General features: G+C 55.2%; 1 protein-coding gene across 1 annotated transcript in view; it reads right to left on the bottom strand.

Moving 5' to 3' along the window:
- Nucleotides 1-1,624, bottom strand: part of ANGPT4 (angiopoietin 4) — a 40,486-nt gene extending 38,862 nt beyond the window's left edge. The window contains exon 1 of the mRNA XM_043602695.1: nucleotides 859-1,624. Within this exon, the coding sequence (XP_043458630.1) occupies nucleotides 859-1,170 (312 nt within the window). The 5' untranslated portion in view covers nucleotides 1,171-1,624. The remainder of the gene's footprint in view (nucleotides 1-858) is intronic.
- Between the last annotated feature and the right edge of the window lie 22,359 nt (nucleotides 1,625-23,983).

Genomic DNA, 23,983 nt, shown 5'->3' on the forward strand with positions numbered 1-23,983 from the left:
CTTCTCCTCCGCAAGCACCCTGCCCTCTGCCCCCTACAGTGTATTTTGTTCAAAGCAAATCAGGGGTGTCTCCCCTGCTCAAAGCCATGCACTTGGCTCTGATGCTCACAGCAAGAGAGGGCCAGAGTCTCCCCCGTGGCTCCCAAGGCCCGACACGACCTGCCTCCCCTCCCCTCTCAGACCTCCCGGTGCACCCCTTTCTCCCGTCCTCCTCTGCTCCAGCAGCACTGGTCCCCCCGGTTCCCCAGGCACCCTGACAGCGTTCCCACCTCACAGCCTTTGCTGCTCCCTTTGTAGCAAACGCCCTCCCCGCAGGTACCTGCATGGGCCGCTCCGTTACCTTACTTTGCTTTCTGGGTTCAAACGCCACCTCCTCCGAGAAGTCCTCTCGAATTACCTGACCTCAAAGAGCCACCCCACCACTGCTTGCCGTCTTCCCTCCTTCATTTTCCTTCACCGTCTCACATAGCAGATTTTTATTGCACATCTCTTTCTGGCCTCTTTCCCCCACCAGTCCAGCAGGGGACGTATTGTTCTGTTTACTGTTACATGCCTCGCACCCAGGATGGGCCAGGCCTGTGATCGGAGCTCCGTGGGTTTCTATTGGATGAGCGAATGAATGGCTGAATGGCTGTGAGGGAGCCAGGTTTCCGGCTCTGACCCTGCCTAGCCTTGCTGTGCGGCACCAGGGCCATCCCTGCCCCTCTCTGTTCCTCACTACCCCAATCTGTACACTTCAGAGACAAGGGCTGCCTGGGCCTGGCCTTTGTGCCGGGGAAGGCCTCCGGGGAGGACGCGCCCTCCCCCCCCCCCCCCCCCGGGGCCGCCCACCGCCCCCTGGGTAGGCCCCGCCCTTACCTTCTGCAGCCACTGCGTGTTGTTCTCCAGCACCTTCTCCAGCTGTCGCACTCGCTGGGCCGGCCAGTCCCCTAGGTTCAGTGCAGCGGCCGCGGGCGAGTCCCTCTGGAGGCTGTTGGAGCCCCCGAAGGCCTCGGGTTCGGGTGGGCAGGGCTCAGGCTCGGGCAGCACGAAGGTATAGCTGCACTGGCCGTGCTGGACGCGGTGCGCCCGGCGGCGCCCGGCCGCCTCCTGCCCCCTCCGCTGGGCCACAGTCACGGCGGCCGCGGCGAGGAGGAGGCCGCCCAGCAGCATGGCTGGCCGGGAGAGCATCCGGAGATGCGGCGATGGTGAGGGGTGTCGGGTCAGGGCCCCCCCACCCCGGCGCTCCGCCCGGCTCCGGGCCCGGGATGCCTGCCCACCGAGCCTCCGCAGCTGCAAACCCCTGTTTTGGCCGAGCTCTGTCCAGGGCAGCTATTTATACTTGCGGCTTCCTCCCCCCACCCCCCCCCCCCCCCGCCTCTGCTCCCCGCCCCCGCAGACACCCCCTAACCCTTTCCCTTCCTTCCTCCTCACTCCTGCCCGAGGCTGCCCGTGCACCAGGCCTGCTCTCCCCGCTTGGCCTCGCCTCTGAGTTATCTACTATCCAGGGGAGGCCTGACCTCCCTGTGAGAAAGAAAACAACACACACACACACACACACACACACACACGCACACACGCACAGACACAAACACCAAACCCCCAAAGCTGCCTGCTTCGGAAAACCAAACCCGGGTGAACCCTCTCTTCCTGTCTCTGTCTCTCTGTCTCTCTCCAACCTCCCCCCACCCCCCCAAGGCTGGGATCTCAAGTTTCAGTTCCCCTTCCCCTTCCCTCTCCCCCTCTACCTTCCCCCCCCCCCCCCACACACACACACTCCGATTCCATGTTAGTGCTTGGAACATGAGCAAAGTGACCCCCGGAGAGAGCAAAAGGAAGGGGGCAGAGGGGTGAGGCTTGGAAGGAGGCAGAGAGTCCAATCTGTTTCTAGAGAAAGAGAAAATCCTTGCGAGGCCAGGGAAGTCGGCGCTCCCAGCAGGGCGCTGGCTCCCTTCCTCCCTTCTCCCGTGGGGCCTGGGGGATGTTGTGCCCTGGGGTGGCCCTGCTCAGCAGATGTGACAGCAATAAGGGGTTGTCCTGTCCCGGGGCACACTGTTCTAGGACTGCCTCTGGCTGGAGGGGGGGAAATGGATTGCTTGGAGAATACCTTCTGGTGAAGAAGTGTCTCTCCTAGCTCTGGGGTCAGAGGTGGCTGACTCCCCCGCCCCAGCTCCTGGGTGGCCGGCTGATGATGCGTCCACATCCTGCCCCAGCGGGGTAGACCCCATCTCTTGCACCATGAATGTATGTGAGTCCTCATTCTGGAAACTGAGGACCTTCTGATTCGCTTGTTTACCTGTTTCCTGGTTTAAATCCTGGCTAGACCAGCTGTGTGACTTCAGGCCAGTCGCTTAACCTCTCTGTGCTTCTGTTTCCTCTTGGCGAACCGAGGAAAATAACACCACCCACTTCACAGAGTGTGAAAATTAAGTGAGTTTGAGCAGGGATGGTGGAGGGTGAGTGCTAAATAAATACTTTTGCTGTTATCAGCGTCATAGTTACTGTGTACTTCCCCTCCCCCGACCCACTAGCATGTACCGCCCATGAGAGCAGGACAGGACTTGTTTTGTGGGGACGTGGCGGGGGTGGCAGGGTGAGGGGGGCAAGAGGTACCCAGCAGCGGTTGCATCTCTCTCCAGGGCACCGCCTTCCGCCTTTCTCTGCTGCTTTTCCCAGAGTGGACCCCCCACCCCCACCCCAGCCGTTTGCTATTGTTTTTTCCCCTTTGTTTTCCCAAATCCTAGGGAGTTTTGAATGGGGCAGGCTGCTTGGGGGCAGGGGGAACCAGGAGCGCATCCGGGGGACTGAGGACATTAAACCAGGTGTGTGGGGCTTTGGCAGGAAAAGGAAAGGCAGCTGGTTATCAGCCACCAGCATTCGCTGAACTTCCTGCGTGCTCCAGACCCTGCTTGCCCACCTCTGCCTCAGTTGTCTCGGCTGTAAATGGGGTCATACCACCCCCGAGTCTGGAAAGCTTGGGAGATGGCCCTGGCAGCCTCTGCACCTTCATTTCAGTGCTTCCTTCTCACCTCGGGGCCTTTGCACATGCTGCTGTCTCTGTCCAGAGCGCTTCGGTCCACCCACCTTCACCCCCACCTTTCAGCGGTGTTCCAGTTACTGTGCCCTCAACCAATTACACCAACACTCAGTGGCTTAAAACAAAAATAACCATGGGGGGGGGGGCTGCCTGGGTGGCTCAGTCGGTTAAGCGACTGACTTTTCGGCTCAAGTCATGATCTCGCAGTTTGTGAGTTCGAGCCCCGCGTCGGGCTCTGTGCTGACAGCTCGGAGCCTGGAGCCTGCTTCAGAGTCTGTGTCTCCCCCTCTCTCTCCCCCTCCCCTGCTCATGCTCTGTGTCTCTCTGTCTCTCAATAATAAATAAACGTCAAAAAAAAAAACACCCCAAACATTTATTACCTCTCAGGGTTTCTGTGGGTCAGGAATTCAGGACCAGCTCAGCTGGGCCGTCTGCTTGGGTCTCTCATGACCCAAAGCATGACACGGCCACTCAGGGCTACAAAGGCGCTTGTCCCCAGAGGGCCAGGTGGAAGTCACATTGCACTACAAGACCTAGGCTTGGGTAAGTCATTGAGCGGAGCTTCTGGCGTATTCTATCGGTCAGTGTCTGTCCAGTTCAAGGCAGGGAACATAGACCACACTCTTCGACGGAGGTCACTGTCCCAAGAAGAGCTGCAGCCAAGGGGACTGCCACACGCTCCCCACCCCGGTCCCTGAACCCCCTTTCACAGTCCCACCCTTTGTCTTAGCCCTTCTCAAGGTGCTAAGAGGTTAATTACTTGCGTCACTAACCACTCATCTCTCTCTGTTCGCCCCCAGTGTTTGTTACACAGTATGTTCTTAGGAAATATCTGCCGAATGAAGGAACAGGGTGAGTGAATGAACGAAGGCAGTGCTCGGGCCGGGTTCTCCCGGTCCGGCCGACGTGGAGCAGGAGGCTGGGACGCTGGGGAGCCTCCGCGTGGCTGTGCTGACACAGCAAGCCCGGCTGACACGGACATGGGGGCAGGTGGCTGACCACTTTGGGCTGCAGATTCCTCCTCACGGTGAGAGCGTGCAACAGACCCTACCCACGTCTCCCGGAGATCTCGCAGAGGTGAGCTCCAGGGAAAGCTTACACGCTGCCAGGCTGCTGAGGATCTTTCAACACAGGTCCCCAAGGCCGGCGTCTGAGGGAGGTTGGACACAAATCTAGCCTGGAGGCCGAGGGTTTACAAAAGGAACCTCCAGCCCTCAGGAAAATGGGAGCCAGACATCCCCGGGAGAAGCAGCTGGTGCCAGGGTGGCTGCAGGAGGGAGCTGGTGGCAGGACCCAGAAAGGGAACCGGAAAGACATCATCCGGGGTCCGTTGGCAAGTGCTGCTGCTGAGGGCAGCACGGAACTTTGCAGCCGGAGGGGCCTTTGGTATCCTGGGCGCTCTGCGCGCGGACCCGTGGCCCCCACCTCACCTGTGAGCGCCAGACCCAGAGCCGTCCGCCTTCTGGACTTGGACCTCAAGGCCTCAAACAGAACTCCCCATTTTCGATCCCCCCCGCACAGTGCCCCAAACGGACTTCTGGACTCTTCGGTCACTGGTAACCGCCCAACCTTCGCCAGGCACCCGGGACGGAAACCCGGGAGCAGGGCTGGCTTCGCCACGCTTGGAAGGGCCGCACCCTTCCAGGTCACTGACCACCTTTCCATTTCTGTGTCTGTTGCCTGGCCTAGGGTCAGGTTCATAGTGGGTTCTCACGAGCGTTTGTTGAATGAATAGTCACCACTCTAGGGTGGGGGCTGGAGCTGGAGTCCCAAAGTGGAGGCTAAGGAAGTCACCCTTTCCAGGGCAGGGGCAACAGGAAGTTTCTGTCTCGGGTATGTCTATTTGCGTCTTGTCTCCAAATATGTGCAACAACCACCCCCTCTCCCCAGTTTATTTTCCCTCTGCTAGCCTGTCGTCATCATGGAGCCAGAGCATGGAGAAAATCCTTCAACCCACCTGGAGAATTTGGCTTTTGGTCCAATGGCTTAGGCAAAAAGAGAACTTGTTGGCCGACGTAACTGAAAAGCGCAGGGGTTTCTAGCTTCAGGCATAGCTGGATCCAGACGCTCAGATGTTATTAGGAATCCTCCTTTTTTCTTCTTCCTCCGCTCTAGGCCCTTGTTTTCCTGTTGGCTTAATCCTCTGACAGTTCCCACCACCTTTACCCCCGTCATTGGTGGCAACAGTTCCAGTCTCTCAACTTAGCAATCCCTCTGCCCTGAGGCAGAATGCCCCTTTCCTGATAGCTCTTGGGAAAGTTCTGGCTTGGGTCACACAGACATTCCTGAACCAAATACTGTAGCCAGAGGGTTGAGATGCTCTGGTTGGTCAGGCTGGGCCATGTGCCCAGCCCTGGTGCCCTTGGGTGGGGTCAACCTCATGGGACCGAAAGGGATTGAGGGAGGGGTAGGGTGCTTCTCAAGGGACTCTGGGATAGAGGGACTAGAAGGAGGCGGGTGCTGGCCACTCACCCAGTGAACTGGTTTCCTCTGCCTCCACTGGCCCCCCCCTCCCGGGGGGGGGGCCAGTGGAGCCTTCGCATAACTGGGACGCCATGCGTCCTTACCTCCCATTTAGTTTGTGAGAGAACACACCCAGAGGAGGAGGCAACTTGCCCCAAGTCGAGCCCTGGAATCTCTTTTCCTGGAAGCACTGATTTTCCCGCTCCTGGGAACAAAGACAGGGGGAACGAGATCATTCCTGGAGAATCACGTGCCGAATTGGGGCTCCCCGAGGGCTCGGATCCAAAGAAGATGAAGCCACCAGCCTGAGTCTCCCACTCTGGGCCTCATCCCCACAACCCAGCTCTTTCCCAGCCCCCTTCCTTTTCTGCTCCCTGCATGTCAACGCCCAGGGTGATAACCGAGGGTGGCAAGCGGGGCAGCCTGGGGGCGCCCCCGAAGCCTCTCGCACTGTGCTGTGCACAGCCCCGAGGACATCACCTGGGCGCCTGGTGGGGGCCACTATGGCAGTGCGGCAAGTCCTGGCAGGGGGCTCGGGGGCTGCTGGCTACCTCGGGGGCGGCCTGTCAGCGATCCCAGGGGCCGAGGGGCGAATCTCGTGCAGCAAGAATCGCGGTGTCTCCGTGAGGCTTTCCACTCAAGACAATGGTCTGTCTGTCAACTGCTTCCTGCCTCCGCTTTCTGCCACCCCGGACCCAGAACCACAACACAACTGATGAATCGGAAGGGACCTGAGGCTGGGTTTTGAGGTCACTCCTGTGACCCAGGCCTATCAGTTACGAGCCCCTCACTCCTGGCACTGGATCTTGATTCCACTTTTGTTTGAGAGACTCTGTTTCCCCATCTTTGAAAAGTCCCTCCTTAGCAAGGTGGGGTGGTTTGGGGGCGGGGCCGAGGCTGTGTTCCAGTTACCAGCAGTTTCTAACCACGCGGCTAACACTTCGCGGTTTTAAACAATGGCAGTGCGATTTTAGTCACATATGTACATTTTTTTACAGTGACTTAATTTTGAGAGAGAGAGTGTGTGTGTGTGAGAGCAGGGGAGGGGCAGAGAGAGAGAGAGGGAGAGAGAGAGAGAATCCCAAGCGGGCTCTGTCTGTACTGTCGTCGCAGAGCCTGACGCGGAGCTCAATCCCAAAAACCGCGAGATCATGACCTTGAGCCCAAGTCAAGAGTCAGATGCTTAACCGGCCGAGTCACCCAGGCGCCCCTCAGGTATGTACAATTTTGGGCGGGTTCAGTGGGGACGGCTTGACTCGACTCCATTCGACAGCAGCTGCAGGGGTAGGATGAGAAAACACCATTTAAGTAATTGGCACGTCAGTGCCCAAGCGTTGGTAGCTGTTATCATCCTTGCTATCGTTGGAAAGATCCAGCATCTCTTGGCATGAAAATGTCCTTTAGACCCTCTGATGGCTCAGTCGGTTGAGCGGCCGACTTGATTTCGGGGTTTGTGAGTTCGAGCCCAGCATCGGGCTCTGCTCTGACAGTGAGGAGCCTGCTTGGGATTCTCTCTCTCTCTCTCTCTCTCTGTCCCTCTCCCGTCCATTCTCTCTCTCTGTCTCAAAATAAATAAACTTTATATATACTTATGGATTATTTCCATTGAGGCGGCCACAGAAATTGGCCCAGACATGTTTCAGGATTTGTCCAAAGTCACCTAGCGTGGTCCTGGCAAGATGGGGTCACATACAGCTACATCTGCGGTTAGCAACGCTTGTCCCTCCCGGGGGCAACCACCCGGGCCCTCAGTTTCCCCTCTGAACAAGGGGAGTGTCCTGGTCCGGCCGCCCCAGAGGCTGACGGGCCCAGGGTAGAGGACAGGCCTCCTTGTGGCCGCGCTGCTCAGCCGGGGCCACCACCCTGCCCGTCTTTTCTCAGGCTGCCTCTGAGCCCGCGTCTGGCATTCGCTCCAGGATGTGAAGAATGAGCCTGCCAGGTCAGAGGGCAGATCTATTTTTGAACCTGGGACCCCGCGGAGGTCCAGAAAAGCCTGTGACCCAGAGAACCAACAGGCCCCTATATATTTTGTTTGTTTTTACTAGACAAGCACAGCACGTCCTTTATAGAAAAGTCAGAAAATACATGTTAGCAAAAGGAAAAAAATAAACAGCTTGTGCTGTCATCAGCTAGAGGCAAAAACCATAGCTCACGTTTTGGAGTATTTCCCACTTACCATTTCCCTCTCCATAGAGATGCGTGTATTTGGGGGGTGGGTTTTCTAGCACAGACACACGCACACACACACACACACACACACACACACTGGAATCTTCTTTAAATTGTGTTTCATTGTATTTTACTTATTTTGGATTTGTCTTTTGAAAAAAGAAATCAGAAACGTGCACAGGGTAATATAATACAACCCCATCTATCCATCACTCGGAGTGGGCACATGCCAGCATTTTGCGTGTTTGTTTCGGATTTTTTATTTTATTTAAAAAAAAATATTTTTTTTTAACGTTTGTTTATTTTTGAGACAGAGAGAGACAGAGCATGAACGGGGGAGGGGCAGAGAGAGAGGGAGACACAGAATTGGAAGCAGGCTCCAGGCTCTGAGCCATCAGTCCAGAGCCTGACGCGGGGCTCGAACTCACGGACTGCGAGATCGTGACCTGAGCTGAAGTCGGACGCTTAACCGACTGAGCCACCCAGGCGCCCCAGTTCTGGATTTTGTAAAGAAGTAAAATATTAGGGCGCCTCGGTGGCTCAGGCGGTTAAGCGTCTGGGTCTTGATTTCCGCTCAGGTCATAATCCCACGGTTTCTGAGTTCGAGCCTCGCATCTGACTCCGTGCTGACAGCACATATATACGTGTCCATAAATAATATACACTCTTTCTGTGCCTTCAGAATTAAAATATATGGTAGTAAGATGTACGTAGTCTTCCGCCTGCACCTTATGGTTTCCAGAACTATCCAAATTAAATTACACATACAGATCTTGTGACTAGGTCATTTTCTTTTCACTGCTATGCAGCTTTGCAGCCTAGAATTGTATCACTTTTTACTTCCCCAGCCCCTGGCGGATGGACATGGGGGTCCATTCAATTCTCTGTCACTCCTAACCAGTCGCCTGCCGCTATCTTATCCACCAGCCCGTGTGCCTACGAAGAGATCGCCAAATTGTGCTTTCAATCCGCTGCACCGGGTGACCTCCCCGCTCGCAGGACATGAGGGTTACTTTGCTGCACACTCTTGCCACCCCTTGGTGTCATCAGGCTTCACTCTGTAGAATCCGAGGGCTGTGAAATGATACTCCTGTTTTATAGCCGGCTTTTCCGACCTAACAACACAGTATGAACGACTTTCCTCTGCAGACATTTCTCTTATAAGCACACGTTTAATGGTAGCAAAAGCCGCTGCTGGAGCGCTGCCAGGATTTTCTTAACCGATTCCTTGTTGTTTCGACGCTGGGCTTTGTTTTCACGGTAGATTCCTCCCACCCCGGGAGCGAGCACGCTCCTTTGCAATGTGTCTTTGCAGCTCCTCCCACAAAGAGGCGGAGTCTATTTCTCCGCCCCTTGAATCTGGGTTTGTCCATGTGACTTGCTTTGGCCAACGCAACCCTTTCCCATGTGAGGCAGCTGGAAAGGGGCCGTGGGCTGGGGCTTGCTCTCTGGCTCACCTGGGACCCCGGGGGACCCGGGTGGGAACAAGCCTTGCTAGCCTGCGGGGTGATGAGACCCAGGTGGTCGTGTCATCCTGGCACTCCAGCTGACGTGGGAGCAACCGCGGATGCCTGGTCAGGCCATCGTGGACCACCCAGCCCAAAGGAGAAGAATCATCTGGTCGACCCACCGAAAGATGGAGAATAATCCAGGTTTGCTGCTTGAAGCCACTGAAGCTCAAGAATGGTTTGTTACACAGGAAGAGCTCATGCAGCTTCAGGTCGGCTCTTTTCTTTCGCTCAGCTAATTGCTACGAACGTTGGGCTATTTATCCCTCAAAGTCGTTGCGAAGATGCGAGGAGATGTTATGTCAGCATCCCAGGCAGGACTCAATATCCAGGGGATCCCCTTTCACATCCTGGTGGTCGCAATGTGACTTGTGACTCATCCTGTTTCCCCTTGGTTCTCCCTACCGTCCCTCCGTATCCCAAGTGGACTCCTCCTTCAGGTTTTCTGGAACCATCAGCATTTAAATGTAAACGTAATCGTGCGGACTCAAGTATGTAAAGGCAGTTGTGTGACGATCTCTAGTGCTTGGATTCCAGGTCTCTGGTCCCTCCAGACACTCCTTCTTGAAGTCAGGCATGGCCACGTGACTCGTTTTGACCACGCAAATGTGAACGGTAACTTTGAAGAACGGTCGCGTGGCGCCGTGTGCTTCCCTCCCCTGCCGCAGAGAACCCGGAGCTTTGTGCTAAGAGCGCGGCAACCTCACGTGGTCCCGAAAGTCTGGGTCCCCCGTGAAGTTTCGATGGGCTTCCCTGATGACTCACGTTGGACTAGATGCATGAGAAAGAAATAACTTTCCGTCTCGTATCGTGCTGGCCGTTGTCACAGCAGCAGAGCGCCACTGTTCTGGGTTGAGCTCCGTTCCCCCAAACACATGCGGAAATCCTAACCCCCAGAATGCGGCCTTGTCTGGAGAAAGGGTAATTAGTTAAGCTGAGACCATCCAACACGCCTGGTATCTTGCAGGAGGATGGCATGACGATTCGAGGGCAGAGCGCCATGTGAGGACAGAGGCAGGGATCGGAGCGATGCAGGCACGAGCCAAGGAGCTGCGAGATTGGGGGCGATCACCAGAAGCCAAGGGGGGCCAAGGGAGCCTTCTACCCAGAGTCTCAGAGGGCACATGCCCACGCCGATGCCTCCGGAGCTGTGAGAGAATCCATTTCTGTTGTTGTGAGCCACCCAGTCGTCCGGACGTGGTGACGGCAGCCCCAGGAAACGAATACCCTGACCGTACCTTGGCTGATGCAACAGTCGACCACGGCAACCCCTTTCGGTCACCCCGGTGTCGTTTAGTGACACGCTGCATGCACCAGGCTCAATGCCCAGTGCTCCACGTACAATATCGTTTTACTCATTTTTGTTCTTTATTGTTTACCTCTCCTTTATTTATTGTGTTCCAACCACGTGCCCCGGCACTTTCCTCTAAAGCCCTGGGGAAGCACAGGGAACCAAATGGCCCCCCTGGCAGGCTGGCAGGGCTAGAGGGATAGACACTGAGCAAGATGGCCACGTGGAGGTGTGTTTGGCTTTACCCAGGAGGTGGAATTTGGACAGAGACCGGAAGGAGGCCCCACAGGTCCAGCCTTGAAGATTTAGTGGCCCTCTGCCTGGACTCCTCTTCCAGAAGGGGAATGGGAAACCAAGTCCCAAGTACCCAAGTTCATGGGCTGGAAAATCAAGGCGCTATTAAAAATGAAATTGCAGGGGGAAGAGATTTGTGATATGTTGTGGAGTTAAAAAAAAAAACAGCTTTAGGGGCGCCTGGCTGGCGTGGTCGGTTAAGCGTCCGACTTCGGCTCAGGTCACGATCTCGCGGTCCGTGAGTTCGAGCCCCGCGTCGGGCTCTGTGCTGACAGCCCAGAGCCTGGAGCCTGCTTCAGATTCTGTGTCTCCCTCTCTCTCTGACCCTCCCCCATTCATGCTCTGTCTCTCTCTGTCTCAAAAATAAATAAACATTAAAAAAAAAATAAAAAAAACAGCTTTAGCCAAGATTTCTCAGAGAGGACACAATACAGAAATCGTAAGAGAAAATACTGGCAAATTGAACTTCATCGAGATGTATGGCCTTTATTCTTCCAAAGGCACGATTAAGATAATGAGAAGGCTCTTAAACGCAGAGAACAAACTGAGGGTTGATGGGAGGTGGGCGGGGGAGGGGGGGAAATGGGTGATGGGCAGTGAGGAGGGCACTTGTTGGGATATGCACTGGGTGTTGTATGGGAGCGATGAATCATGGGAATCTACCCCCAAAACCAAGATCACACTGTATACACTGTATGTTAGCCAACTTGACAATAAATTATATTAAAAAAAAAAAAAAGATAATGAGAAGGCAAGTCACAGACTAGGAGAAAATGTCTGCAAAACGTATCTAGGGGTCCCTGACTGGCTCCGTCTGAGGAGCGTGCTACTCTTGGTCTCGGGGTTGTGAGTTTGAGCCTCATGTTGGATGTAGACATTACTTAAAAATAATAAAAATCTCGGGGCGCCTGGATGGCACAGTCGGTTAAGCGTCCGACTTCAGCCAGGTCACGATCTCGCGGTCCGTGAGTTCGAGCCCCGCGTCGGGCTCTGTGCTGACAGCCCAGAGCCTGGAGCCTGTTTCGGATTCTGTGTCTCCCTCTCTCTCTGCCCCTCCCCCGTTCATGCTCTGTCTCTCTCTGTCCCCCCCCCAAAAAAAAAAAGTTGAAAAAAAAAAATAAAAATCTTAAAAAAATATGCATATCTAACCAAGGACTTGTATCCACGATATATAGAGAAGCTCTCAAATTACCCAATAAAAACATGGGCAAAAATTGTGAATCAATTCTCACCAAAAGAAAAGACAGAAGGGGCGCCTGGGTGACTCAGTCGGCTGAGCGTCCAACTTCGGCTCAGGTCATGACCTCACGGTTCGTGGGTTCGAGCCCCGCGTCGGGCTCTGTGCTGACAGCTCGGCGCCTGGAGCCCGCTTCGGATTCTGTGTCTCCCTCTCTCTCTGCCCCTCCCCCACCCGTGCCATGTCTCTGTCTCTCAAAAAATAAAGAAACACTAAAAATTTAAAAAAAAAAATAAGAAAAGACAGAAATGCCACAGAAGCACACGAAAAGGTATTCAGAATCATCGGTCATCAGGGAGATGTAAGAAGGATTGACAACAAGTACCGTGAGGATTCGAAGCAACTAAAACTCTCATCCGTGGCGGGTGGGAATACAGAATGCTACAGCCATTTTGGAAACCCGTGTGACAGTGTCTTATGAAATGAAACGTATATTGACCATACCACTCAGTGATTCTCTTCCGAGGTATTTATCCAAAAGAAATGAAAGATACACGTCCACTTGTATGTGTGTGCGCATTCTTATGAACAGCATTGTTCCTAATTGCCCCAAACAGGAAACAACCCAAATGCCCATTGACAGGTGAAGGGATAAACAAAGTGGACGGAATACTACTTAGCCGTAAAAAGGAGTGAGTGATAGATGCACAGAACAACACAGATGAGTCTCAAAAACCTTATACTAAGTAAAGGAAGCAAACGAGTTCCTCCTGAGTGGTTCCATCATACGAAACTCTAGAAGAGGCAAATCTAATCTATAGTGACAGAGGGCAGACCGGTGGGTACCTGGGCCGGGAAGCTGAAGGGAAGGGTTTGACTGGGAAGAGACACAAAGGAAGTTTTTGGAGGGTGACGGAAGCCAGCGTTCTCTGCCGGACCAGAGGGGTAGCTACACGGGTGTGTTAAATTTGTTACAATGCAACAAATTATAAACATAAAATGGATGAATTATGTTGTATTCAGTACGACAATAACAGATTAAACTGATTAAAACAATAACAGATCTGGGGCCCCTCAGTCAGTTAAACGATCCAACTCTTGATTTTGGAGCAGGTCATGATCTTGAGGTTCCGTGGGTTCAAGTCCCACGTCGGCTCTACGCGGTCCGTGTGGAGCCTGCTTGGGATTCTCTCTCTCTCTCTCTCTCTCTCTCTCTCTCCCTCTAAATAAAGAAATAAAAACTTTTTTTTTTAATTTTTTTTTTCAACGTTTTTTATTTATTTTTTTTGGGACAGAGAGAGACAGAGCATGAACGGGGGAGGGGCAGAGAGAGGGAGACACAGAATCAGAAACAGGCTCCAGGCTCTGAGCCATCAGCCCAGAGCCTGACGCGGGGCTTGAACTCACGGACCGCGAGATCGTGACCTGGCTGAAGTCGGACGCTTAACCGACTGCGCCACCCAGGCGCCCCAAGAAATAAAAACTTTAAAACAACAACAACATCAGGTCTCAGGGAAATGGTTGACTCTTGGTGGTCACCAAAGTGTCAAACCACTGCCTGCCTGTGAGACTAGGTCCAAGTCATTATACCTCCTCACCAAGTAAGAATCACCACCCGCCTCATTGTGCGGTCCCTTGTGAGCATTAGAAGTGATTCAGGGAGAGACCCCAAAAGATCATAGTACATGACGGTAATGATTGTTACTTTTAATAATCATAAAGAAGAAGGGTAAGTTTCCTTACGCGTTCTTAGCATCCTGTCTCCATCTACTGAGAATTCATCCATGCACCCATCCACGCACCCAAGCACCCATCCACGCACCCAAGCATCTATCCATGCTCCCATCCACGCACCCAAGCACCCATCCACGCATCCAGCACCTGTCTATGTGATCAGCACTGTGCTCCACCCTATGAATTCAGCAATAGAGAAGAAGAAGTACTATCCTGTGGGCTTACATTTTAGGCCAAGAAAAGGATACCAAGCAAACAGTAGACGGAAGATGAATTCCAGTGTGACAAATGCGGGGAAGGGGGCTCCAGGGAACCATGGGCCAGTGTAACAGGGTCTTAAGCCAGTCAGGGTCAGGAGACCCTTCCTCGGTAAAGGACCAGTTTGAGGTGGCCCTCAGGGGTGGTGCGGAGTTACTCAAGCCCAGGGTCATGGCACAGGCAAAGGCCCGGAGCAGGGAAGGGCCATGGAGAAGGAACACTTTGCTGGCTGCACAGTCTCTTCCAGCTCTGTTCGCCTCGCATGAATGACTTTCCCTCCTGGTCCGGGAGCTGGGGTTGAGAGCAGGGGGAGCCCAGCCTGGACTGCAAGCCACAGGTGTTTGGTCATCTTGGCCACAGGAGACCCCGCCTCACCCCCCCTCTCCTAGGCCTTGGCCTCCCCCACCGCCCCACACTGAAAACTGAAACTTTCCCTTAGAAACCTGTCCAGACCTCTGAACAGCCCAATTCAAGTCCCTTTTGTCTGAGGCCTTCCTCACGCCCAAGGGTATGTTGTACTTCCTGACACGGAGCTTCCTGCCTCCGGCTCAGGTAAACTTGGCAGCTGCCCTTGGCCGGAAAGCTGCTTTTCACAAGTTCATTGGCCCTGTGATGCTGCTGCCTTTGTGATGGGTGGTGGTGAGCAGGGGGATCTCCTTCAAGAGGCCGTTCCTGACCCCCTCTCTGCAGCACCCTCTCTCCAGTAATCGTGACATTGGCAGGGAGATAGAGAGGCGTGGGAAACAGACTCTGGAGTTAGTTGCATCCGGCCTCTCTGAGCCTCAGTTTCCTCATCTGCAAAATGGGTTTAATATGGCATCGGCCTACTTCATGCAGCTGCTGGGGGATGATCCCAGACCAACACAGATCATCCTTAGTGCTCAGAGCAAGGGCTTAATCCGGGGCATGAATTGTCGCTGTTCTTCCTATTGCTGCTACAAGGGCCATTGAGCAAGGACTCACCCCAAGGCCAGGCCGCTGCCTCCGGGACCACACGAGCGACAAGGTGTTCTGGCGCCCTTTTTGCGGGTTGGGACAACGGAGTGTCAGCAAAGCCACGGGAAGGGCTCCAGGTCCCACAGGTGGGGCAGGCAAAGCTAGCAGTGAATTGAAGATGCGGGGACACCGAGGCCTGGGCCCTCACCGAGCGGACTCAGAGCCCCCGAGGGTGCACGGCTGCGCACACTGACGGTGGGGGAGGGGCGCCAGGCTCGCCGGGGTGTGGCCTTGGACCTCTGGGGCTCATTCCTCCTTCCCACCGAGAGATCCTGGGCCAGCCACTTCACCTTCTTGAGCTCAGCGTCTGCCTTTGGAAGCCGAGGTCATACAGAGTCCCTGCCCCACAGGGGCCATGGGGTCATCGATGAGGAAGGGGGTGGGAAGCCAGAGCCCAAGGCCTAGTGCCCCGTGGTGCTGACGGGGCAGGTAGAGGCAAGAAGGCCAAGCCTGGAAGTTCTGGAGGGCAAGCACGTTTCCCTACCTGCCCCCCGGCCCCCGATTTCACATCCTTGGCAGAAACCTTTCGCAGAGGGTTGGCAGCAAGATGAAGTTCGACGGGTGACAGAAAAATCTCAAATCGGCCAAGTTTTCTAAGTGGGGTATTTTTTCTCTTCACACTGGTGTGAGAGGAATGTTCTTGGCCTAGGAGTTGCTGTGTTCGGCTCATTCATTTATTCAGGCATTTCCCGCACACGGGTCACGTAAGGCCAGCCTGAGCTGAGGGTCTTTGTATTTGCTGTTCCCCCCGTCTGGATCACTGTTCCCCCCGGTGGCCACCTTCTTAGCATTCTAGCGAGGCTCAAACACCTGCCCTCAGAGAGGTCTTCCCTGGGCACCCTGTAAAATAAACTCTATCCCCTTCCCCACTGTGGTTTCTTCGTGGCGCTTTGACTATCTGACATTGTGTTTTAAAGGTGCCTGTGCGCTCTCTGTCTCTCCCATTAGATTGTGAGCCCCTGAGGGCACTGACGGTCTCCAAGCCATTCACATCCCCGTTGCCTAAAACGTACCTGGCACACAGAAGGTGCTCTATAAGTACTCCTTAAGTGGATGAGTGAAGTGCTCTACGCTCTAACCCAGACGTTTCCTGAGCACCTATGGTCTGTGAGCTGTGGATATGGAAATAAATCAGACACCGTCCTTGGCCTCAAAGAGCACTCGGCGTAAAGGAAGGAGAGGTTTTGACCAAAGCCACAGCAAGCCATCGCGGGGGAGTCCGCGTCTGGCTTCTTCAAACTTCACGTACGTGAGCGGAAGGAAGGAAGGAGGCAGTGAGTGTGTGTGGAGGGCCTACGCCGTGATAGGACCTTTCGCATCTCACATCTGGCTCGGTCCTCACAAGAGCCCATTTTGCAGATGAATCATAGGGTGAGATGCCTCGCCCCCAAATCAAACTCGTGGCGGCAGCAGGATGGGAACCTGGGCGGCCCGATACTAAGCTGAGTTCTATTTCCTCTTCCATGAGGCCCCTCTTGCTCAAGAGAAAGAAGTTCAGTCCGGCCTAGGGGGGCCCAAACAAAAATCTATATCTATAGCTTTGTATAAAATAAAATTATAGACATTGTATATATAAGATACTCCATAAAGTATTTAATACAATATATAGTTGTATTTAACGTTTCGTAGTTATAGAAAATGTAAAATATAAATGGAACAGTTTATTATTATTATTATTTGCTCATGTATGAGCTATATCCAAGAAGATCAGCCTTCAGGCACTGCTGGATCTAGGATCTCAAGCAACATCGTAGAATTGGCTCCATGACCAGAGGACCTCTCAAGTCATGGTGGCAAGAGGTTGCCTTTGATGCCTGCCCTCCCCTCCCCTCCCCATTAGCCTCAGAGAACCAAGTCTTGAGGGCAAAAAGAATGTCCTAGTGCAGGCCTTGGGGTTGGCTAATCCAGCGCCCATTTGCATCAGCCTCCTCCCGCAACTGGCCAAATACTGACCGAAATTTCCAGGCTCTTCTACAGCCGGGGACGGGGGACTCCTGACGCAGCGCTAGCTGAGGAGACAAACTAAAGTCGTCCGGCAGGAGAGTTTCGTTCCGGCTGTGGCTGGAGCTGCCCCCCCCTCCTCACTTCATCTCGTCTTGAACACAGCATGGTGGTGGAGAGTCTTGCAAACCACGAGGGAGCGGGGGGGGGGGGTGCGGTGGGGTGGGGGTCATCATCCCTGACCCGGGGAAGCTGCTGAACCCCCATCTTTGGACTCCTTCCTAAGAGAGAAAAATGAGCCTCTGCTGTTTAAGCCCAGGCATTCGCTCTCGCGTTACTTGTAGCCGAAACCCTGCGGAGGCACCGCATTGTCATTTGCCTTGTTCATCGTTTGGGCTTTTCACGGGGGAGGCGGAGGGGAGGCTCGGGGAACTGTCCAGCTAGGGGACCCTCCTGGGCATCGGGGACAAGTCGCAAAGACTGCTTTAAATGCAGTGTGCACAGGGTCCTTGAGGCCACGAGCTTGCCTAAGCTCATCCTGTCACCTCTCCGTCCTCGCCGCCCTGAACAGGAAGGCAGACCTCTCCTCCCCCTTCTCCGTCCTCTCCTCTCCTGTAAGACTTTGGCTCCGCACAGGTTTGAGTTCGAACCCACCTCCGTCCCGTCAAGCAGGTGGGCGGCTTCAGACTGTTATCTTGGTCTCTAACAGAGGGGACACAAGGACCCTCCACGGGGGAGGACGGTGCAAGAAAGAGCGGGCCAAGCGTCTGGCCCACACCTTCTCTGCAAACCCTTCCCGGACGATCCGAGGATCCCAGGTAGAAAGTCCGCTCCCACCTGAGGCGCGAACCACCCGGTGGTGAGCGAACCCAGACGTGCGGCTGGGCCATAGTCCTCAGCCTCCCTGGCGGGGAGGAGTGGTCACGTGATCGAGTTCCACTCCACGGCGCACCTCCCTCTTCCCTGGGCTTGGCGCACACAGGCGTGGAGGCCTCGGAGCCACAGGGCAAGATGGCGGGGCTGTGGGATGGAGGGAGCTTGGGTCTTGGGATCATTGCTTGAGAAGCGAGCTTCTCGCTTCCTGAGCGCCCCTGTGTCGGACTTTGGGTGAGCGAGGAGCGAACTTCTATGGTGTTGGGTGCGTTCACCTTTGGGGCTTGCTAACGTTGCCCTAACTTAACCACTGCCCGGGGGTGGCTCACAGGATGGGTAAGGGATGTCCGGTCAGGGAAGGTACTCCATATGGGCGTCAGCAAAGGCAGACGGTGGAGGGTGAGGATACTGTCCTGGAGCCCTCCTCATTGGACCACCAGACGGCAGCCGTGACATCAATCCTGGAGTCAGGGTAAGAGACTAAGAACAACAATAATCCTAACGGGGGCGCCTGGGTGGCTCCGTCGGTTAAGCGTCTGACTCTTGATTCTGACTCAGGTCGTGATCTCACAGTCAGTGGTGAGATCGAGCCCCACGTCGGGCTCCAGGCTGAGCCTGGAGCCTGCTTCAGATTCTCTCTCTCCGTCTCTCTCTGCCCTTCCCCGCACTTGCACATGCGTTTTCTCTCTCTCTCTCTCTCTCTCTCTCTCTCTGTCAAAATAAATAAACATTAAAAAAGGTTTGGGGCGCCTAGGTGGCGCAGTCGGTTAAGCGTCCGACTTCAGCCAGGTCACGATCTCGCGGTCCGTGAGTTCGAGCCCCTCGTCGGGCTCTGGGCTGATGGCTCAGAGCCTGGAGCCTGTTTCGGATTCTGTGTCTCCCTCTCTCTCTGCCCCTCCCCCGTTCATGCTCTGTCTCTCTCTGTCCCAAAAATAAATAAACGTTGAAAAAAAAATTAAAAAAAAAAAAAGGTTTAACAAGCGATAATAATAATGCGAGTTGCTGCTAATATTCAAGAGCACTTACCACTTGGCAGGCACTGGGCTGATCCCTGCAGAGGCCTGGTCTCTCTCACCGAATCCTCATGATGACCCAGCCAGGAAGGCACTGCTGGTTTCAGCCCCATTTTACGGATGAGAAAACTGAGGATGCTTCCCAAAGGGTGGAATCTTTTTTTTTTTTTAATGTTTATTTATGAGAGAGAGAGAGAGTGCATGAGCAGGGGAGGGGCAGAGAGAGAGGGAGACACAGCATCTGAAGCAGGCTCCAGGCTCCGAGCTGTCAGCACGGAGCCCGACGCGGGGCTCGAACCCACAGACCGTGAGATCATGACCTGAGCCGAAGTCGCGCGGCCTAACGGACTGGGCCACCCAGGCGCCCCGAGGGCAGAATCTTTGGGGGAACAGCCTTTCCCTGAGAACAACCTCTGCCGTTTCTTGGGCTGTGCCTTCATATGTCACTTTGCGCCCGGCATCACGGTGGGGGCTGCAGGCACAGCGGCCAACAGAGGAGGAGGAAATCCCCAGCCTCGTGGAGCTGATGTTCTAGCGGGGAACGTGGGCACCGGACACGTGGGCACATAAACACGAGGGGTTCAGATGAGGACCAGTAACGTGAAGACAATAAGTCAGGACGCTGCGGGTGGGCCAGGGGACCGGGTGGTGCCTTGAATTGGGGTGTCGGAGGAACCCCCCCCGACGCTGAGCTGAGAGGGGAAGGAGTGAGCCACACGGGAGTCTGACGAAGGCTGCTCCTGGCAGAGGGCATAGCATGTGCCGAGTGTGAGCACAAAGGTGCCGCGGCTGGAATGAGCTTGTCATCCGGGAACGGAGCAGGGCAGGGCAGGGGGGAGGGGCGGGGCGTGAGGGCTGCAGAGGGGACCGGGATGGGACAAAGGACAGGTTTGGGTGGGCAACGGCGGGAGGGGTGGAGGACTTCCTTACCAGGATTCATCCGGGCGCCACTTCTGAGGGCACCAGGACAGAGTGTCCAAAGGAGGAAAGAAGACAGGGTCTCAGCCCAAATTGAACTCCCGTGCTTCTCTTCACTCGTCTCGTCGCTCTCTTTTCTTTTTTAAAAATTTTTTTTTTTAACATTTATTTATTTTTGCGACAGAGAGAGACAGAGCATGAACGGGGGAGGGGCAGAGAGAGAGGGAGGCACAGAATCGGAAACAGGCTCCAGGCTCTGAGCCATCAGCCCAGAGCCTGACGCGGGGCTCGAACTCACGGACCGCGAGATCGTGACCTGAGTGAAAGTCGGACGCTTAACCGACTGAGCCACCCAGGCGCCCCTCGTCGCTCTCTTTTCTTTGGCACAAGGGGAGGCTGTATCCCTTGGGAGAATGAGGCCCAGGCTTGAGTCCACAGGCCCTTGGAAGGACGGAGGCACACCCCTGCCCTCCTGGAGAGCCTGACGTGGAGCAGAGGCAAGGGACAGACAGCGCTGAGAGAAAGGGCCCTCACGGGCAGCCCCTGCCCTGCCTCGAATTTGCTGTGTGACCTGGGGCTGGTCCCGGCCCGTCTCTGGGCCTCCCTTTTCTCTTCTGTTTGAGGAAGGGGCTGGTCTGGCTCCCCTGCTTTCCAGCTCGCTGTCCTTGGACAAGCTACTTAACCTCCTGTGCCTCAGTTTCCTCATCTGCACAGTGAAGATGGCCCAGTCCCAGGGTTATGGTGTGGACCAGAGGTACCGCACGCAGCTGGTGCTCATCATTTTACCATTCGATTGCTTTTGTTACTGTTGCTGTTAGCATCGACCCGGTATCTGTCCCGAGGCCCCTTCCGGCTTTCAGCTTGGCTTCGTTGTTGCCTAAACCTCTACCCCTCGGCCAGCGCGAAGGACAGTATTCACCGACCTCACCGATGCTCTGCCTGGAGCGGGGCTGGGGACTGGGCTGGATGTCCCCTCCCGTGGATGGACCCAATCCCTCTCTGGCTTGCGGCTCTCCTGGTCCGGCCCCCTTCAGCAGGGACCCGAGCTTTCCTCCCTTGAAAAGGATGGCTTCCCACGGGAGGAGAAGACAGGAGCAGAAATCATCACGGAGGCCTGAACGACTACTTGGGCGGAATTTTTGGAGAGCCTGGGGAGAGCGGGAAGGGGACGGGGTGGGGGGGCGTGGAGATGATCTCCAAGGCCAGCTGCTACCCCTGGCCTTCACCAGGGTCCAGGAGGGGACCTGCCTCCCCCACATTCTTTGTGCTTCCCCGCCTCACCCTGGCTCCCATCCCATCCTTACCCCTTCCCACTGCTCTCCCGAGAGGATGCTCCTTCTCCCCCTCCCTTCTTGCCCCGGCCACCGGAGAGCAGCACCCTGGGCAGGTCTCCTGATGCCCCACTTGACGAAAATGCAGAAGGCGCCCTTGTCCGAAACACGCGGCTGGGCCTTAATCGCTCCCAGCCTTCTTGGCTGAACAGCCACTGGCTGCTGGCTGTCCTCATCCAAGATCGAGCCGGACTTACAGACAAGGGAGCTGAGGCCAGAGTGGATCACCAGCCAGGCTTCAGGCTCCTGGTCCGGTGCTCAGGCTGGGTGTGGGGGGGGTGAGGGGGTGGGCAGCCCATTGGTCCCTCCTCAGGCTCCCATTTCTCCATCTGCAAAATGGGGGTGGTAATGGGAGATGTCACGCTTAGACTAGCGCCTGGCTCACCTTGACAGACCCTCCCTAAGACTTTGGCCTTCAGACTCCCACTATCCCCTCACGTGGCTCTCCTGCTGCTTGTCCCGCCACGTCCACGGAAACCACGGAGGGCACTTGAGGCCACGGCCACCGTCACAGGCACCCCCAGGAATCAGAAATCAGGCTGAAGAGGTTCAGGTCCACAGAGGCAGGGTAGGGAGAGCTTTGGAGCGGGGCTGCCGGAGACAGGTAGCCCGGGTTCGAATCCTGGCTGTGCCCTTCCCTGGCTGTGTGACTGCGGGCAAGTTAGTCGACCTCTCTGAGTCTCAGCCGGGCTATCGGCAAAGCCGAACCAATAGGAACATCTAGCTCAGACAGTTGTGACGTTTGGATGAGCTAGTCTATACTCAGTGCTTCAGACAGTGCTGGGCACATGAGCTGTTGACGGTATTTGGGCACCTATCCGTGCGGCCTGGAGGGACATCAGAAGATCACAGCAGTTCGTGTCTATCGAGTGCTAACTGTGCCAAGCCATCTGCATGAACTGGCCTCTTGAATCCTTACAACCGGGGAAACCTGAAACTCGGAGAGGTAAAGGGACTTCGAGCCAGAAACTGGAAACCCACCGCCTGCCGTTCTGGGGACCTTGCTCAGGTCCCAGTGGGGAGGGTGGCTGTTGGGGGGGGGGGGTGGCCCGGCCCGGCTGGGAAATGAGATTTCCAGGGCTGGAGCCAGGTCCGGAGCACCAGTCTTGATGAGGAACAGCTGCACCCAGAGTCGGGGGCCCTGCCCACCCCTCCTCTGCAGCCCAGGACGAGGGGCCGCGATAGCTTCCAGATGGGCTTGGCCGTGAGTAACACCTTGAGTGGTTCCGTCTGCGGATCCCTGCGGGGGCGGCTCTGCGGGGCTCCTCCCTGGTTCTCAGTCCTTCTCGTGTCCCGGCAGATACCCGACAGGGTACCTTGGTTTCAGCCAGGTGACCTGGGCAATGTCGACCTCGCTCCGAGCCTCGGTGTCCCCATCTGAGAAACAAGCGTTCTCTACCCGGCTGGCCCCGCAGAGCTGTTGCATACTGGGAAAGCTGAGGAGGAACATGGGAGGATTTCCCGAACCGTGGAGGGCTGTGCGCATGGGGCGCAATCTCCCAGACCAGGCACCCCTGGAAATGGAGGGCTTTTTAAGCCGGTTTTCCTTTTCTATTTGTCTTTATCTTCGGACTCTGTAATACCAATCCACGGTACCAAACCTCAAAGGTACAAAAGGGGACATGATGAAAAGCGAGTCTCTCCCCCGGCCTCGTCCTCCCGACACGCAGAGCTCCCCCCATCCCCGAGACGATTCCTCGCAAATCTGTGTAGAACTATTTTATGTACGTGCTGGAAATACGCACAGGAGTTTGTTACTCGATGATGGCAAACAGCAGACACCATTCCGCATTTTTTTGTTGTTGTTACTTAATAACATACTTTAAAGATCTTTCTACTTCACTCCGGGAAGAGTGCCCCGTTCTTTCTGAGGCCCGATCACGTCCCTTGAGGTCAGCCCGACTCCCGTTCCCACCGGCTACCTCCCAGCCAGAGTGGAAATTGGTTCCGGACAACAAAACGCAGGCAGACCTTGGCTGGGGGAGGCGGGGGAGGTGGTGGTGGTGACAGAGAGAGAGGAGGGAGCAGGAAGTTTCCTGGGAGAGCTTTCCTGGCACAGACACAGCTTCTTTCTCTTGTTGCCCCTTTCTTCCTGCCTTGGGTGTGTGGGCAGAGGCAGCCGTCTTGCAACCAGGAGGGCAAGTTCAAGAGAACTGCGGTCCTGACGTAACTGGCTCGCTGAACCAACACCAAGCTACCACCTACCCCCAGACTTTCATATTATGTGTGAAAAACAAACCATTATTTTGCAAGGGGCTGATTCGAAAACGTCGAGCACTTGGCATGACCGTACATGTGTGGGCCGGGTGCATATCCGTCCTGCTGATTTGCCGACACCTCTGTGAGTTCGGGTTTTCCGATACTTACAGTCAGATCGTTCCCAGAAAACCCATAACCAGGGTCTTGAGCAACTAGGGCCTTATTTTCCCCAGGTAAGGGAGGCCTGGAGGTCAGTGGCAACTGTTAAAGTTTCAGGAGTTCAACAAAGTCAGGGCTGGCGGCTTCACACCCTCTTAGGTCTTTCCCTCAAACTTGTCACCTCATGGACACAAGATGGCTGCTGCAGCTCCAGACGTTATATCTACATTTAAGGCAGGAGTAAAGTGAAGCGGGAGAGTGTAGCGGTATCTGTCACACACTGGTGTCGGGAGAGGTGGAAGGAGATTGTTGAAGATATCCTAGAATTCACTGATTTTTTAAATAGAAGTGTAATTCACATACGGAGAAATACACGGAACTTAGTTGTACAGTGAGATGAGTCTAGACAAGTGCATCTTCCAAGGGCGCCACCAGCTGAAACAAGTTATAGGACATTTTACCACCTTCCCCACCGCCCCCACCCCCCAAATTCCCTTATGTCTTTTGGGAAGGAGAGATGGGGAGGCATTCAAGATGAAGAGGGGCCTTTGCAAGTCTCATGATGAGACGGCTCCTCTATTTGAAGAGAGAAAACCCCGCTGGCAGAGGGAAGGGACACAGGGTGATAGGTGGATAGGGGGCT

Source organism: Prionailurus bengalensis, chromosome A3 (genome assembly GCF_016509475.1).
Source record: "Prionailurus bengalensis isolate Pbe53 chromosome A3, Fcat_Pben_1.1_paternal_pri, whole genome shotgun sequence".
Lineage (NCBI taxonomy): Eukaryota > Metazoa > Chordata > Mammalia > Carnivora > Felidae > Prionailurus > Prionailurus bengalensis.